The following is a 16,684-nucleotide window of genomic DNA, read 5'->3' on the forward strand; positions in this document are numbered from 1 at the left end:
CCCAGCATCCAGTCCAGGAAAAAGGCAGTGTGGGGTTTTCCCATTTTCTCCTGTAAAAAAGGAGATGTTTGACTCCCCAGCTTTCCTGAGATCTGAATAGTGAAATAGTTCTAACCAATATTTATATTAAGCTTTGACTTTGGTGGTGCTTTGCATTGCACCTGCAGTGTGCCAGGGCCTTCCTGCCATCCAGGAGAGGCCTCTGGCTCCCACAGCCTGGTGCCCCAAACCTGCAGGGATTTTTTCCACAGGCTGTACTTCCCGTTTGTGGGGAGCTGTTCCACTTTTCAGTTGTCTGTGGACTTTAACACGTGTAGAAATGATTGTAGAAGTGGGTTATTTAAACTTTGGCTTATGTAAGGGCTAAAAATTTGAAGATGGTTTCTTCCAGGGATTTTGCAGGCAGATTTGAGTTTGCCCTGCTTGTACTCCAAGGAGAACTGAGGAAATGTGGAAGTCTGTCCATGGTTATGATGCCATGATGATTTTTTGCCTTTTCTTTCATACCCCTTTTATATACCTTTTTATAGCTTTTTGTATTCTTAGTGTTTTCTAGCCTACATTCTTAGACTTACTTTGTTAAGCTAGGAGACTAAACATCTTAGAAACCCCAGACACCAAGGTCCTCTCCAGAACACATTTTGTAAACTAAGATAGGACCATCCAGGGGAAGGTTCCTTGGGGAGGGGGCTCACTTGAGCCTCTCATTGGGGAATCTTTGATAGATATGCTAATTAGTAAGGTCTATAATGTTATACTCAATCTATCGTGTGTGTGCATTGCGGGGCGCATTTCAGCCCATTCCACCTGGGCGTGGTGCAGCTAAGGATCCTTATAATAAATACAGAGGTAAAAGCCTTTTCTCCCTTCTAACCGTGTTTGACTCTTGATTTTAATACCAGGAAAAGGCATCAGTTAGCTGACACACCGTTCCAGCTCAGCTCACAGTGAACTCCAAGCATCACAGCCACAGCTCTGTATGCCTTTAAAAATCAAAACAAAAATAGGCACTCGTCAAGACTCGGGGCAAGGTGATGCTGAAAATCCCTGTGCTCTCCCACCACAGTGTGTAGCTATGTGTGTGTAAATGTGAGTTATTTCACCTTCTTCCATGCATGACAGTTTTTCTTCCAGAATCTCTCTCCCTTCCCAAACCTACTGTTTAACCAGTGCTTGATAAGGATGTTTTAAATCACGGTTTTCATCAGCTTTCCCCTGGAATTTAAGATAACTTCACTGTCACAAAATATCCAATTGCACCCAAATGGCATTAACATACGGGACTGGGGGAGATTCCATAAATACCAGTGGCGCAGGAACGCAGTGTTTTACATTAATGGGGCCCTGAGGCTCCTGCCTGCCTCCAAGTGATGAGCTCCTGGGCAGCCTTTGTGCCCAAAGCAATCTGAAAATAGTCCTGCAGCACAGAATTGCTTGCAGAATTTTGTCCCATTGCTAGCCCACCCTTTTTCCAAATGAACCTGTGCCCAATTTGCTTCATGTAAATGCAGGAGATAAAATGTTGATTCTACAATAGCTGGATTAGTCAAATGAAGACCATGTCTAGGTATCATGGAGTCCCCAATTTGCTGTTCTTGGGCTGAGAGGAAAAATGTTCCCAATGGGAGACAATTATCTGTTGTTTGCTGATTTCTGCTATTACCTGTTAGGTTATTTGTGCACTTCAGGTCCCTTCATACAAGTGAAACAGCCTGCACTGGTGAGAAGGTTCATGCCTTGCTGTGCCCTCTGCCTGACACTGTATATTACCTCCACATTTATCCTCTGGTTTAACTTCCAGGAAGAAGTTATATCTCAGATAAATACACAATCCCATTTGCCCTCAGTAGTCTTAATGTTGTCTTTCAGTTGTCAGGATGGCACAAACTAAGCCTTGTTCACCCATTTCTAGTGAGATACAGGTATATATCTATCACAGCCTGTCTTGGAATTAGTTTTGGAAAGCTAGGCATCAGTTAGCTCCTTCCCAGGGTCACATGGATTAATATCTACAGAGGGCACCCTCTTCCATGGCATTTTTTCCTCAAGCAGACATCTGATGCTACTTCTGTTTTCTTGGAGGCAGTGAGTGTTGCTTCCAGTGCATCACCAAGTGCCTCATTATTAAATAATTAGAAAAGGTTTTTTGTAAGCATTTTGACTGTAAAGAGCCCCAATTACTATTGTTACTACTACCTTCTGGCAATGCAGAGGAAGACACTGGTGAATCTTCCTTTGATCTTTGTTGAAACAAGCTGGAGGAAATGGGCAGACCTTTGGACTCTAAATAATGATACTACCCATAAATAATAAATCTCTGCAGGGCCCTTTGTAGACAGACTGTAACTTCCTGCCCAAAGGTGTTAATCTTCACACACAGGCACAGTGTCTGTCCTGTGCTCCTCTCTTACCACTGGTCCTGCTGCTTACATTTCTGATTGTGGTAGTTGTAATGGCATCCAAAAGGACACTCATCCTTTGGGATGGGTTTGGGGGGTATTTTATTATGGGTTTTTATAATGTGAAAGTTTTTCCAGACAGAAATTTTTGGGGGGCAAGGAAAAGAAACCAAGAGGTAACAAATAAGGTCACTTTTTGGAGATTTTCAGACATCCAGATTGGCAATGAGGGGAATACTGGCCAGAAGCTGCAAAACCCAGCAAGATATTTGGGATGTCTTGGACTTCAGACCAAGGAGTTCAGAATACAGGGAGCAATCTACCTTGCTGATAGTCAGAGGGGTCTGCCAGGCCTGCCAGACATCCAGAGGTCCTGGAGCTGTGTCTGCAGACAACTTGCCTTTCAGCTTTACAGCACACACGTAGTGGGACCGGCACAAACACAACCTGTCTGACCTGCTGAGGAGGTCCTGCATGGTGCATCACTCTATGCCCACCAAGCATGGCTTGGTTTGGGTGTGATTGACCATCTGTGCCTGTCGAGAAGGTGCTGGACTTGGTGTGCAAATCTATCCAGTAGTACTGGAGTTCAATTTCTCCTCTTTCTCTGTTCCATGCCCAAGATAACTTCCATGTGATGGCAAAGTCCCAATATCAACACAAGACTTCATCCTGCTGTCATTTCTGTTTGAAAAATGAAACTGCAGCAGAAGTCAGCTCTCTGAGGTGTAAATCTAGAGTGGGGTCTGTCTGCTTGGACATCCAGGGATGTGCATCTCACAGGGCACCTCCCGAGGTGAGGACACATCTTGGAAGCACCAGTGAGGGATGCAGGTGGCAGGGAGAGGGGAGCTGCAAAGTCGGGGTGTGCAGGTGGGGCCCAGGTGGGTGGCAGCACATCTTCCAGCACATCCTCCAGCACCTCACAAGGAGCTGCCTCTCCCAGCACGTGTCCCACGCCTGCTCCCTGGCTCTCCAAGGATCAGCCTGTGTGCCTTGTGCTCAGGCACACACGGGTTTTGAAATGGCCATAAACTCAGGGCATGCCTTATAATGAGCCCTTCTCCTGTGCACTGCAGTTCCTGAAGGACCGGGCTGATTCCTCCCGGGAAGGGTGCCTGGTGCTGCAGTCATTAGGGAAAGGAGGGGTGAGCACTCTCTCCCAGGCTGATTGCAGAGCCACCCTCCCTTGCCCTTCAGTGAAGATTGCCCATCTCCACCGTGTCAGTCAGAGAATCAAACCCTCTTTTGGGACAGCTCCCTTTTATCAATGACCTGAAGAGGGAAAAGAGATCTTTAACCTTTCCTTTGGTAGGAATGAAGGAGCTCTCAGAAATATCTACAGAAATACTCTGTAGGTAAGCAAGCCCCGCTGTGCTCCTGTCGGCACTCCTCCATCACTGCGGTGCTCCTGAGGGATTATTACAACACGTATTTTTCTCTACAGCAAGCAAGTTCCCAGCTCCAGGAGGCTGACAGGCCTTGTGTAACTTGTCATTACTCATCAGCACTTCCTGTGCTCGTTTAGATCTCAGGGTGTGGTTTTAATTAGCTGATTTTGTAACAACACCCAGGTGACTTGGTGATGGATAGTCACCCTAGAAACCTATTCAGCAGGAGTGTAGTGGCTCCGCGTCCTTAGACTGCGCTCTCAGATTGCTGTTTGCTTCTAGAAATTGAGCTTGTGGGGTTGCTTGTCTGCCCTTCCCCATAGCTCCCAAGCCTGTTGGTGGATAAATCCCACAGAAATGATCGGCCCTGTAGATACTTCATTGAAATGTGCAACCAGGTAGAAGAGAAAAAATATGAGAAGTGCCTGGACTGGGAGTCTTGTGCTTGTTGTAGAAAGTCCATGTGGGAAGGAACATGTGAATGCACCCCAGCTATGGGGGAAACAAACATTGCTCACGACTCAGTTACTAAATCTGAGCAAACCTATAAGTAGGTGTTTTATTATCCCATAATATAATAAAAAAATATGTTTTTTCCTGGTTTTTGCATGATTATGTGTATTGGGTCAAACCACTGCATTATGGAACATAGAAAAAAACCTTTATTAAATCGCCAAGACTGAGGATTTAACTTCGTTTGATGTGCAAATGCAGTTAATTTTTAATTTGACACAATTTTAATCTTTCAGGAAATGTGTTTCCATTGCCTACAGAACAGCCCGCCCATGATACAGCTGTTGTCCCAAGCACATCCTGCCTCTGCTGTTTCCTTATCCTTACAGACTGTTCTTAGGCCTCTCAGCTTGGAAGCTGTTTTGTTGGAGCTTTTTTGGGCAGCTTTGCTGACACTTTGGTTTGGAAAGCACAAGTTGTGCCCAGCCTTAAAAATACCAATTGTTCTTCTCAAAGTCAAATCTATTTTTCACAGTGACCTTGTTTTGACCTTGGTATCAGTGTTGCCATGAGTAGTGTGATCCTTAATTAGTCCATCTGTCAGCTGTCCAGGCTCACGTGATGGGACAGGAGCGTTGCTGGCAGATTGGAAACCAGCTGAAAGCACAAAGAATGATAAATGAGAAATGTCAGGATTTGGAGGCTAATAGCCATCTCTTGTTGGCATCAGATCTGGGTTTAACACTGCTAATGATCTGAAGGAAGGGTTAAAGGACATCCTAATGAACCTCCCATATCACCCACTTGCTCCAGCCTTGGGATTCAGTGGGTTTGCGTAGATTGGGAGTTGGGCCCTGGCCCCAACAATAAGGCTTTTGAGAAAGGGTTTTAGTTAAGCAGGCACCACCCGTAACTGTGTGAGCACAACAGACCCCAGGTTAGCGGCTTCAGTGCATTCTCTGATGAACTGTACCTTGCTGGGCTTATTTGACGAGCAGGAAGGTGGAATAGAGTGGGGGGTGGCTCTACTGGTGACCTTCTGCCGTAGCAGGGAGAGACTAAACTGGGGTTATTGGTGCCTGCCAGGATCTACCAGCAGCAGCTGCCTTTCACTGCTCGTTTTGTGGCCACAAGTCTTCTCTGACTAACTTTTAATCCTGATCCAGCGTTGCGTGTCGATGGGATCACAGGGGTTTGTAACCACTGGAAAAGGGGGAGTGCGAAGCCTGCAAGCAACCCTGTGGCAAGGTAGGTGTGCGTGTGGGAGCCTCACAAATCCAGCCCTCAGTGCTGGGCGTGGTGGGAAGTGATTCATGCACCTGTAGGTTTGCTAGGACCAGATGTGGCTGAAGGTGACCTTGGGAGCAAAGGAGTAGGGTGAAAGACTGGCTGGGAACAGGGCACTTCTGAACAGAGGCACCATGGCTTTAAAACCAAAAGTTGCATTTCCCTGCCCTTTCCTAAATCTGCTCCAGCAGAGCATTGTTGACGTAAGAGGAAAAACCCCAATGATGAGCTCTTCTGCAAATCCTGTCCCAGATGTTTCAGCTTGTCATGCCTCTAATTCATTTGCAGGATGCTTGGACTTGAACTAAAATAAAATTTATTTTCATGCTTAACTGCTCTGATATTAGAGTATCCCAAAACTCTACTTGGTCTGGGGGCTTGTTCCTGGAAACAAGGTTGCTTTGCAGGAATAAGGAGGTAATATCCAAGAACTTTGAGCCAAAAATCAGCTGCACAGTTCGCCTTGAACTCTTTGGAGCAGGCCCTGTGTGATGTAATCCTTGTACTGATGACAGTGACAAGCCACTTGAGGAAAAACTGCTTCCAGGAGGGGCTGCTTTGCAAATGCATTTTAATATGGGGGAAAAAATCACCAATGAGTAGTGGAAATGCATTTGGTGGCAGAATGGGACCGTGGTGGTGCCATATCACCTGCAGTTTCATACTGACTAAAAATAGTGCTGCCCATTTTAGTTCTTCTGAGTGCTCTGAATTCTTTAAAAAATGCTGAGTGAGCATCTCTCTCAAAACCTTGTGTCTTGGTCAAGTGCCTGAAATTAGGCACCCCGGAAATGTGTAGGAATTTGCATTTCCAGGCTCCTGTCATGCCCTTGGAAGCAATTAGGAGCAATTCCCAGGGAGTATGTGCAGCCTCTCCTGGAGAATGCCGTGGGCTGCTCAACAAAAGCCTTTTTTTACCATTTCTCCATTTCTACCATTACAACACTCAAGTGGTGTTTGAATTTGTCTGCGATTGCAGCATCCTCCAGGGCTGTGCATCCAGGCCTAATGCTGTCAAGTCCTCAGGCAACTGCTGCTCTACCTGAGGGAGGCAGGGCTTTAAGTTGGCTGCAGACTTTTAAATTGTACCTTCCTTGGTGCTGCAAGGGCATGTGATGTTAGAACCATGGAATTGTTAAGGTTGGAAAAGATCTCAAAGATCATCAAGTCCAACCATCAATGCAGCACCACCATGTTCACCACAAAAACACGTCCCCAAATGCCACATCCACACGTTTCTTGAACACTTCCAGGAACAGTGGCTGGCACTGACTTCAGGGGGGTAAATACTCTGCCCTGTCAGGCTTGCTCCAGCTCCCCTTGTATTTCACAGCCAAGCCAGGAGTGTTCATGAGCAGTCAGCTGCATTTTATGGTGCTGCTGTGGGGACCTGCCACTTTGGCCAAGAAACCAGTGAGACATGAATGGTAAGTGTGGCCATTTCTTCTCATCCCCCCGCTGTGTTAGGGCTGGAGAGAGCCCTCAGCTCCCTGACTGATCCTGTGCAGCAGCTCCTCCACAGCAATCTTCTCCACTCATGGATCCCTCCCTTGTTCCTTGTTTCCCACAGTGCCTGTGGCACTCACAGCTGCCAGCCCTGACACGTCAGGACCTGACATGTCCTCCTGCAAGAATGTTTCCAGTACTCTTGCAGGTCATTCACTCATGGATTTCTTCTGTCTTGTATCACTTGCCTCCGTTTTCATTTCTCATAGAGGTAACTGGGCACGCTTGGGAAGCACAAGTGCACTCATTGCTACGGAAATAAAAACTCCTCCTGCTACTTGAAAGAGCATCCCAAGGAAAGGTCTGTTTGTGAATTCTGGCTGTGTGGGGAGAGTCTTTCTGCCCTGTAAGCTGCAGCCCCTGCAGGGTGATGTGAGCCGCAGCCACTGCTGCAGTACAGGGGATGAATCATGGCTCTAATCATTTGCATTGGGTAAAATCACAGAGCAGAGCTCCCCTGAGAGTTTCCTCAGCTCCATGGGCACAGAAACAGATGCTGCTTTTCTTCTCAGTGATCTGAACCACCCTCAGTGGGTTTGCCCTTCAGCCCAGAAGAGCCCTAGCTGTTCAACCAGAGGAATAAACCGACTGAGGATGTATTAGGAGAGGGAAGAATTTGGCCTTTCCCTCCTTTGCTCCTCGGGCTATTTGCACATTGGCACACTGGGACATGGTCCTGCTCTGGTCACTTTGTCCGCAGCCTCCTGTGCCATCTGCAGGAATTACCAAGTAAAGGAATTAAAAAGCAGAAGAGTATAATGGTTTAATAAAGTCCTCATCTTGTCTTCTGGAACGGGAATGCTGTGGTGTTTGGGGAGTTGAATGCAGGTGCTCTGAGAGCCAACTGACATTGAGTTATTCTGATTTTACAGTGGTGATCTCGAACAAATTATCCTTTGGGTACTTCCCAAGGGGAATGTTTGTTGACTCAGTTCACAAAGGAAGTAAGGATGTGCATTTGCTTGGGAAAATTATTATCCAAATCATAGTGCTCTTTGAAACAGTTGTTTGACTGAATACCAAAAAGAAGCAATCAGACACTTGCTTTAGAAGGCCTTGGCAAGGCAGTGAATGGTGAAATTATAAATTTCTTCTCTCTTACCCCCTCAGAGCAGAATTATCTATATTTGGATTTCTTTTTTCAGCCCCAGAGAGGAAGTGAATGAAGTTTGCAAATCGTGTTTGGACCAAATGCAGTGAATCCGGCTGTGCCTCCTATGTGGAGTTGAACCAGAACCGTGTCCCAAGGAGCACTGCTTGTTCTCAACTCACAGACCCAAATGAAATCCCTCTCCCTCCTAAGGGTATTTAGTAGAGAAAAAAAATAAGGGAATGTAGAGCTGGGAGGTTAGACATTTAGGTTTCTTCCCATTGCTATCAAAACTATAGTAGGGAAGCCTTTTAGGTTAATTTTAGCTCCAGCTTCACTCCCACCATTGGAATGTCCAATCTATTTAGATTGAAGGTATGTGGGGCAAGGACTGCTCTGGATCTGTTGCCATTCCCACCTTTCCAGTGCTTCCTCACCAATCCAGAGAAGCTGTTTCTCTTCACCAAGTACCACATCTCTCTCTTCCTCTTTTCCTCTTGGTGCTTTCAGCAACCCTTGGATCAAAACTCCTCTGCTCCTCTTCTGTCCCTGGGTGGAGTTTGGCAAGGACTCCTTCAAGATGGTTTTCATTTTTGAGGTATGAAGTTGGTTTGTGGCCGAAAGAAATGCCATGTACAGGAATATTTTTGGATGTCCTTTGTGGAATTTGTTGAGTACAGTCGTGTCTTCCATTGTTTGCCAAGTGCTTCGAGGATGATCTTGGTGTTACCAGACACCTGAGGGGGACCAGAGCTCTTCCAGCTGACCAGAGCCCATTAGACAAGTCCATATTTCAGATTTGTGCTGGTCCTTTTGTGCAGTGAGCAGTTCCCTGTGCTGTCATTGTTTCCCTCTGTACCTGCCTTTTCTCTTTCCTCTCATCTCTGGCTGTTCTTTCTAGGTATCACTAACTTGGGGAATTCAATGATTAGTTGAATAATGAGTGTTCAAGACAGATTAGTGCCCTGAAATCTGGTGAAATCTGATCCATTCATTTGGTGGATCATTTGGTGGATTTGGTGTGTTTCACGGAAATCAGTCAGTGAGAACCCCAGGACTGATTTCCTGGAGGGAAGGGAAGATGCAAGAAGCTGAGCAGCTAGATCAGTCCCTGAGATTTTGACTTACATATATATTTTTCACCTCTTTCATGTAATTTACTTGGACAGGTAGGTCTAATTGAGACATTCATAAGTATTAAAACCCCCCTAATTCCAAATCAGCAATGGCAGGAAGATGCATGCTGTGGCTGTGAATGCTTTCTTCCCAGCCATTCCCTGTGAACTCAGGGAAGTCAGACTGGCCTGGCAAGTGGCCTAAGTCTGCTGCTGCTGACACCTCTCCAGCAGAAGTGGTGTGTGGGCAGACAGGGAGTTTCATCATGGGGAGGAGGAGGAGGCATGCATCACCTTTTGTTTAAGCAGAAGCATCTTTTTGGAATGCTATCCATTTTATCGGTTAGGGCTTGGACAGGGAGCATCCAGGAGAGGCTGGATATTGTAATTAACACAAGTGGAGGCAGGCTGCTGCATCTGCCCGCCCGCCCGGAGAGGAAGAACCTGTTGAATTTGCTAGGAGCTATTGCTGTGAGGACAAGAGCCACAGTTCCTGGGAGTACAGCAGCCACAAGTGGATGGAGTAGCTGCTTCAGAGCTATGCTGTGGGGAAGAAGCAGAGGCCTGGATATTGGACACTGTATGCCCTTTTGGGTTAGAGCCTCCACTTTTGCCTCCTAAGCACGGGGAGGAGGAACACGCAGCCCCCTCACTTTCGGTCGCGTCAGCCGAGGATGGCTGCGCTCTCTCAGCACCTCAGGATCCTGCTCTGGAAGAACTGGCTGAGTGTCAAGAGGCAGCCGGTGAGTGTGGGAACACAGGAGCGCAGGAGGGGGAACCTGGAAACACCGGGAGCTGAGGAGTGAGGGGGGCACTGCAGGGAGGGAGGTCGTGCTGTTAGAATGGGAGGGTGGTGGTAGAGGCAGAAGGAAGGAGGGGAATGGCATGAAAGTGAAGGTGGATCTTGTGTTGGAGCTCATGCATGAGGGCTCAGGAGTCCAGATGGAGTACCATGGATGCCGCTCTTGTTCCCTCGGGACAATGTCTGTGCAAACAAAACCATGCACAGACTCGTGGGCAGCCCTGAGTTAAGGCTGCAGTTCTGTACCTGCTGCTGTGTGAGCAGACCCTGTGGTTGGTGTACAGCCTCTGAGGAGCACCCGGGATTTGGGGGTGATGGGGGCTGTCCTTACACAGAGCCATTTGTAAAGGATGGATAAAGAAAAAAGTAGCTCTGAGAGATGCAGGTAGGACAGATTTCCAGTGCAGTCCAGTGTGCTGCAAATCAAACACCCCAATGGTCTTTCTTTCCAAAAGACAAAGCATTGCCAGCAATGTCCAGAGAGTGATCTGAGCTGCAGCAGCAGCAGGGAGGCAAATGTTTCTTTGGGAGGCATTGCAGGGCCAGGCAGAGTAGTTTTGTCCCAGACCAGTTTTGGTACAGCTGCGTGTGGTATTTTCAGCAGAAGCCTGGGCAGTTCAGGGAGCTGTACCATAACCTGTGCTCTGGTAACCCAAACATGGCGGGGTTTAAACTTGCCTTGGTGGAATGGATGCCTTGGCAGGCACAGGAAATGCTGACCAAAGAGAAATGTCCATGGAGGGCATGATGTGAGGGTGAAGTGAAAGGCCTTGTATGACTGTGTGCTTCTGCAAGGTCTGTTCCAGCTCACCCTGCCCTATCTCTTGGTTTGGGGCCTGATTCAGAGAGGTGCTGAGTGCCTCTGACTCCTCCTGGTGCTCCACTGGAGCTGTGGATATGCTGTTCACCTTAAGAGCGTTCCTCACTGCTGCAAAATACACTCTTCCTGAGATGCAGAAGAATCCCAATAAATTACCTCTAATTTCTCAAGAGAAATTGTAACAGCCTTGTTAAAAGCAGAAGGCTTGGGTCCCTCTTAGCTCTTGTGTACCCAGAGTAAATGCCAACTAAGCCCTACCTGTGCTTCTGACCACAGTCTGACTTGCTGTAATTCTGGCTTCCTGTGGAGTTGAAATATCAACTCTGTAGAACTGAAATGTCAATTAAAATAAAAATCTGGCCACTGCTGACTATTTTATGGCATGCATGCCTTGCAACCCTCCTTAATTTCCTTCTCTTGCTCCAAATTAGGGAGATTGCTCAGACTGGAGAGGGTGTGAGGAGGTAAACTCAGATCTTTTTGGGAGCAAAGTTGGGCCTGAGTGCCAAAGGGAACTGGAGATATTGGTGCCTCTTGCATGCTGCACTTCATTATTTAAACAGAGGCAGGAGAGGGAGAGAAAATGTGCACTCACCCAGAGATCCTAAGGAAGCTCTGAGAGATTAAATCAACTTTTAGCAGTGAAATAATCCAGCAGCTAAGGGATTATGCAACCTACATCACAGTTCTTAATGTCCCAAGAGCCAGGTTGGTTGTGGTTCCATTCGAGTCAACATGTTCCACCTGCAAGCAGTTTGGCCAGGGTGGCTGTCTTGTTTTTGTTCACTGGAAATGCCTGGGACAGTGAGAATACTGTGATGTTGCAACTGATGTGCCCAGCTACTATTAAACCCAATTAAGTCAAAGGACAGAGATACCGAGGGAAGAGATGTCTGGAAAGTGAGGAGTATAAGCACCATTTTAGCTCAAAATGGGGAGGGACAACGATTTTCCTGAGTAGGAACAATCAGTATTCATTTATTGTCCCAGGAATGTGACAGATGTCTGGCCCTTCCTTTAGGCAGCTTCTGACTAATATCAGTTTCTGTGCTGTTACCCCATAATTTTACTTTAGCCTGTGTGGTGCTAAACAAGGAGGACACATTAATAATACCATTTGCATGCGAATTAATCACAGTTAAACTGCGTGTTTGGGGACTGATTATAGGGAAAGCATCTGATATAAAAAATTACTAAAATATGTCAGTGTCAGTGATGGATCTTGTTACAAATTGGCAGTGTATACATAAAAAGCAGGAAGGGTACTGTCTGTCAGAGCTAAAATGTTGCTGAATGCTGAAATTATAGGAGCACCCTGTGGAGCGGTGTGTGGGGAGGTGCCTCGTGGTTTGATGTCTGTCACTTGCCTATTTTGGGGCATGAATTTGCTCCTACTTTCAAGCCTGTGTCACCTCATCAGGGATGATAGGGACGGAGCTGCTGTAGAACAACCGTCTTTAAGCTGAATTGCTCTCCAGGATTTGTTTGTCTGTCTGTTTGGCTTTATGTTCCAGTGAGTGTTACAGGAACTGAAAACACAGTTATGGGCTTGGAATTACTTTGGAAAAACAGTTTTGGGTAATATGTGCTGATCTGAAAAAAATAGCAACACAACAATGAAAAATGGGATTATTTTGAAGAAAGACATCTTTGCAGTTACAAAAATTGGCACTAAGATAGAACAACAATTTTGTAGCACAGAGTAGTTTGAGCTTAACTACTGATGGATGGAAAACTCTTAATCTAGTAGGCATGGGAGCAAGCTAGCCAGCTAATGCAAAAGCAGGGGATTATTTGAATAATTGCGATTTCCTAGCTCACAAAACTCCAAGGTTTGTGTTTTAAGATTTTGGGCCTCCTCCCTAGATTGGTTTACCATACTAGATGATTAGCAGACTGTGTTTTTTTATTTCTTGTCCACTGAAAGGGGCAATCCTCGTGTCAGAGAAAAGAGTTCTCTACATGTTCATGTGTTTTTCAACATGCTAGACCAATTCTACATCATTTCTCTTCCATCTTAGATTAGATATTAGGAAAAAATCTTTCTCTGTGAGAGTGGGGAGGCCCTGGCACAGGGTGCCCAGAGAAGCTGTGGCTGCCCCATCCCTGGAAGTGTCCAAGGCCAGGTTGGACGGGGCTTGGAGCAGCCTGGGCTAGTGGAAGGTGTCCCTGCCCATGGCAGGGGGGTGGAACTGAATCAGCTTTAAGGTCCCTTTAACCAAAACCATTCTGGGATTCATCTCAGCTCACCTGTATGGACTGCTACAGTCTGGAGATGGAAAGGTGACAGGGATTTGGGCTGCTGGGGTCAGAAGTTCTTATAAGGGATCTTATCTTGATGATGGGTGTTCCTGTGTGCCTTCTGTAGGCTGGCTGCACAACTCCATAAACCCCTTCCTTTACCATCTTGTAAATGACTACTGGGAAAATCCTTCCTTCCAGCTCTACCATGAGGCCCAACTGTTTGTGAAGAACAGTGAAATTTTGGGGGAAAAAATGCTGTAGGCTTGTCAAACACTTTAATTTTGGGGTGTAATTCAAACAAAGTTCTATTAACCCATAATCTCACTGAAAGTGAAACCAACCTTTCACACTGCAGCTGCTCAATCTTTTGGTTGGTGCTTCTCAGCGTGCCTTTACTGTGACATAGCAGTGTCTTAAAGCTGGGTAAACACTGTCCCCCATAATTATCAGCCAGACTGAAACCTTGTGCTGTTTCCAGCCTTGTTATTTGCTCTTAAAATCTTCGGTAGTTTTTCTTCCTGAATAGATAAAGCTTGGATTTTAATTGTATGCATACCAAGACAGGTGTGATTTACAATGCACCTTATAACTCATTTAGGGCACCACTTGTACATTCCAGACAGGCTCTGGGACGCATCAGTGTGACAAACGTAACCGATGTATTTTCATTGCTGTTTTATAGGTATGGTCGTTTGTTTTAATTTCCTGGCCTGTGGTTGTTTTCATAATCTTGGCCATTATCCGTCTCAAATTCCCTCCAGAACCACAGCAAAACTGTAAGTAACTGGTTTGGTTTTATGTCTGTGGGGTTTAGTTCTCATTTCAGTGACTGATGTGTTCATTTGATGTGTTTTGTTACTTTTACAAATTTGGCTCCATGTAGTTTCCAGTGGAGATTTCCTGGGATGCATCATGCTGTAAATAAAATGTGTGTGTTCCTCTGAGGTTGTTTTTGCTCGTGATTTTTTTTTTTTCAAATTAGCTTTATAATTAGAAAACAACTTTAAAGAACTGTCTCATCGAGATTTATTCGGATACTGCTGTGTAGACAGCAATATAAATTTCCAGGATAAATGGAGGGAGAAGAGGGTAGCTGGGGGAGATCTTACTCAGTAAAATGAGTGAGGGCAGAGGCTGCAAGTGTGATTATGGAGGTGAGGTAGAAACATGAGACTGGTCAACGTGAATGCCACAGGCAAAATGTGCACATTAAAGGATCTTGCTGCTAAGGCTCAGCTGAAGAGCAGTAACTTGCTTGGTTACTGATGGTGTAGGTGAGCCCTTGTAATAAAAGTAGCAGCTCTTTGGGTTGGTCAGTAGCTGTTGGGGGTCAAATGGGTGAAGAGTTTGCACAAGCTGGTTCTTGCTTGCAGGCCTTGCTCCTTGGGTCAGGAAGTGCCCATCTCAGAGCAGGGATGCACTTGGATGTGCGCTACAGCACTTCTGCTGATTAGTGAGTCCTTGCTGCCATCAGAAGCATGTCCCAGCCCTGGGCACTTTTGTTCATGAAGTTACAGAGTAAAAGCAGAGCAAGGCGTTTATCCAGGTGGGAGCTTTTTTACCTTTCACAGTGTTAGTTTTGAGTTGAATCAAATCATAGAGCCGTAGAATGGTTTGGCTTAGAAGGGACCTTGAAGATTTTCAACACCTGGCTGATAGCAGAGGCACTGCCATGGATGACCCACATCAGGCTGTCATGGACCTGGCATGGGCAATGCTGGGGTTTTGTGTTTGGGGCAGGGAGACTGAGGCAGGAGGAGAGGAGACAGTGTCTGGCAGCAGAGGAGACAAGCAGCTGGCTCCCAGTGTTTATATCCCATGTGTCAGACGTGGTTGGGAGGGATCTGCATCTGACCACCGGGAATGTTCACCCTGGTGAGTGACAGGTGTGATTCTCTGATTAGAAACTCTTCGATCCTCTGTGAGGTGTGAGAAAGGAGCACACAGTGGCCAATATCAGACATGCAGTTAGGATAGCCCATGTTACAGAGAGTTTACAGCCTAATCCCAGTGAAGCTTTGTGTGCCTCCTTCTGTAGGCAGGGATGGAGAGCCAGAGCAAGTACTTCCTGAAAGTATTGTAGGAATTCTGTAATGGAAAAGGACATTCTTGATGTGTTGGGATCATTTTTTAGCCCCAAGCCCATCTGCCATCAGCAAAAGACCTCTTTAGGCATGTTGTATATTCCAGGTTCTCCCAAATTCCCTTGAACCAGTTGGAGCAGGCAAGACAGGACACGTACTTTGTGAAAACCCTGGATTTTGCCAAGTGTGGAAATGGCAAACCTCCCACGTTGCCCCAGCAGTTGTACTTCCTGTGCCCCATAAATCACATAAGTTGGATGTCAGGAGAGCCATCTGGATGGGGAAATATTTATTCTTTTATTTGTCACAGTTAGTAGTTTGAATCTGTATTTATTTGGAGCATTTTTCCTCTGGATGATCACATCTCTGCCTTAATGAATTAACAGGAATAATCTTAGGAACTGCAAGTAGCTCCATCACTTGTGCTTTGCAGGAAAGGGGAAGATGGGGCAGTATCTTTGGATGAGTTCCCTTTCCTTCTGCAGATTAATTTTATTTTAGTACAATTCTCAGTAAGTATGGGAGTAGGCATCTGTCTCTCTTAGAAGTGGATGATAGGAACTCTCTATTGCAAGAGAGGCTTTTTTGCTGGAAAATAATGGGTTTGGTGTATTCTTGTGATACAGATGTTCAGAGACCATCTAAGAATCCCGAGGGGATAGAGAAGGCTGTTAACCAGAGCATCTTACACCCAGTCTCTGCTGCTGTTCTAGTTAAATAAGAACAGTTGCTTGACAATTACTTTTTTCCTTTTTTTTTTTTTTTGGTGACAACTGGAAAAAATGTATCAAACTTTTTGCTTGACAAGCAAAAGATAAATCACTTGGGAACTTTCCTTTTTGACAGAAAAGCAAGCAGGGGTGGACACATCTAGGAAGACTGTTACAGGAGGGAATTTTATTCATTTTATTCATAAAATTCACCTTATGCTGAGTTCCAGTGCCTGCCTTAAGACAGAATCGTTAAGTAGTGACAAGAAGCTGTTTCCAGTTCTGCTGTCAAGAGATTATTGCAGGTAGACAAAAGTCAGGAAGCACAGAATCAATGGCACAGAGATGGAACAAGCTACGCAGATGCTGAGGTTTGGAGCCTTAGAGATAACCCCACAGAAAATCCCACTCCGTAAGCTTATCTCTTGTATTCAGGGCCACAGAAATATCATGAAATCCTTTTTTTTTTTTTTCCAATTAAAACAGCTCCAATTCGAGACAGTAATTTCTTCTGAAGGGCAGCTAATACACATTCAGTAGATGGAGGATTATGTGGAGAAATTACCTGGCAAATATCAGTCAAGAGTGAACAAATGGCAAGGGTTTCCTGCAGGAGCAAGTTGCTTGTGCTGAATTACATTGTGTAGCACTTAATGCAAAGGGAGCTTGTGCCAGGCTGAGCTTCAGAGGGAAATGACATGCCAAATAAATGTCACCACTCAAGAGATGCTCACAGGAGAACCAAGAACTGAGGAAAACAGGGAGCTGAAATCTGATAAATAA

General features: G+C 45.8%; 1 protein-coding gene across 1 annotated transcript in view; it reads left to right on the forward strand.

The window, feature by feature from the left end:
- The first annotated feature begins 9,579 nt into the window (after nt 1-9,579).
- Nucleotides 9,580-16,684, forward strand: part of ABCA12 (ATP binding cassette subfamily A member 12) — a 79,413-nt gene continuing 72,308 nt past the window's right edge. Inside the window, 2 exon segments of the mRNA XM_042035231.1 lie at nt 9,580-9,984; nt 13,790-13,883. Of these exon segments, the coding sequence (XP_041891165.1) occupies nt 9,916-9,984; nt 13,790-13,883 (163 nt within the window). The 5' untranslated portion in view covers nt 9,580-9,915.

The sequence above is a fragment of the Corvus kubaryi genome, unplaced genomic scaffold (genome assembly GCF_017639235.1).
Source record: "Corvus kubaryi isolate FWS band 111438036 unplaced genomic scaffold, C.kubaryi_AGA036_p1.0 37383, whole genome shotgun sequence".
NCBI classification, from domain to species: domain Eukaryota; kingdom Metazoa; phylum Chordata; class Aves; order Passeriformes; family Corvidae; genus Corvus; species Corvus kubaryi.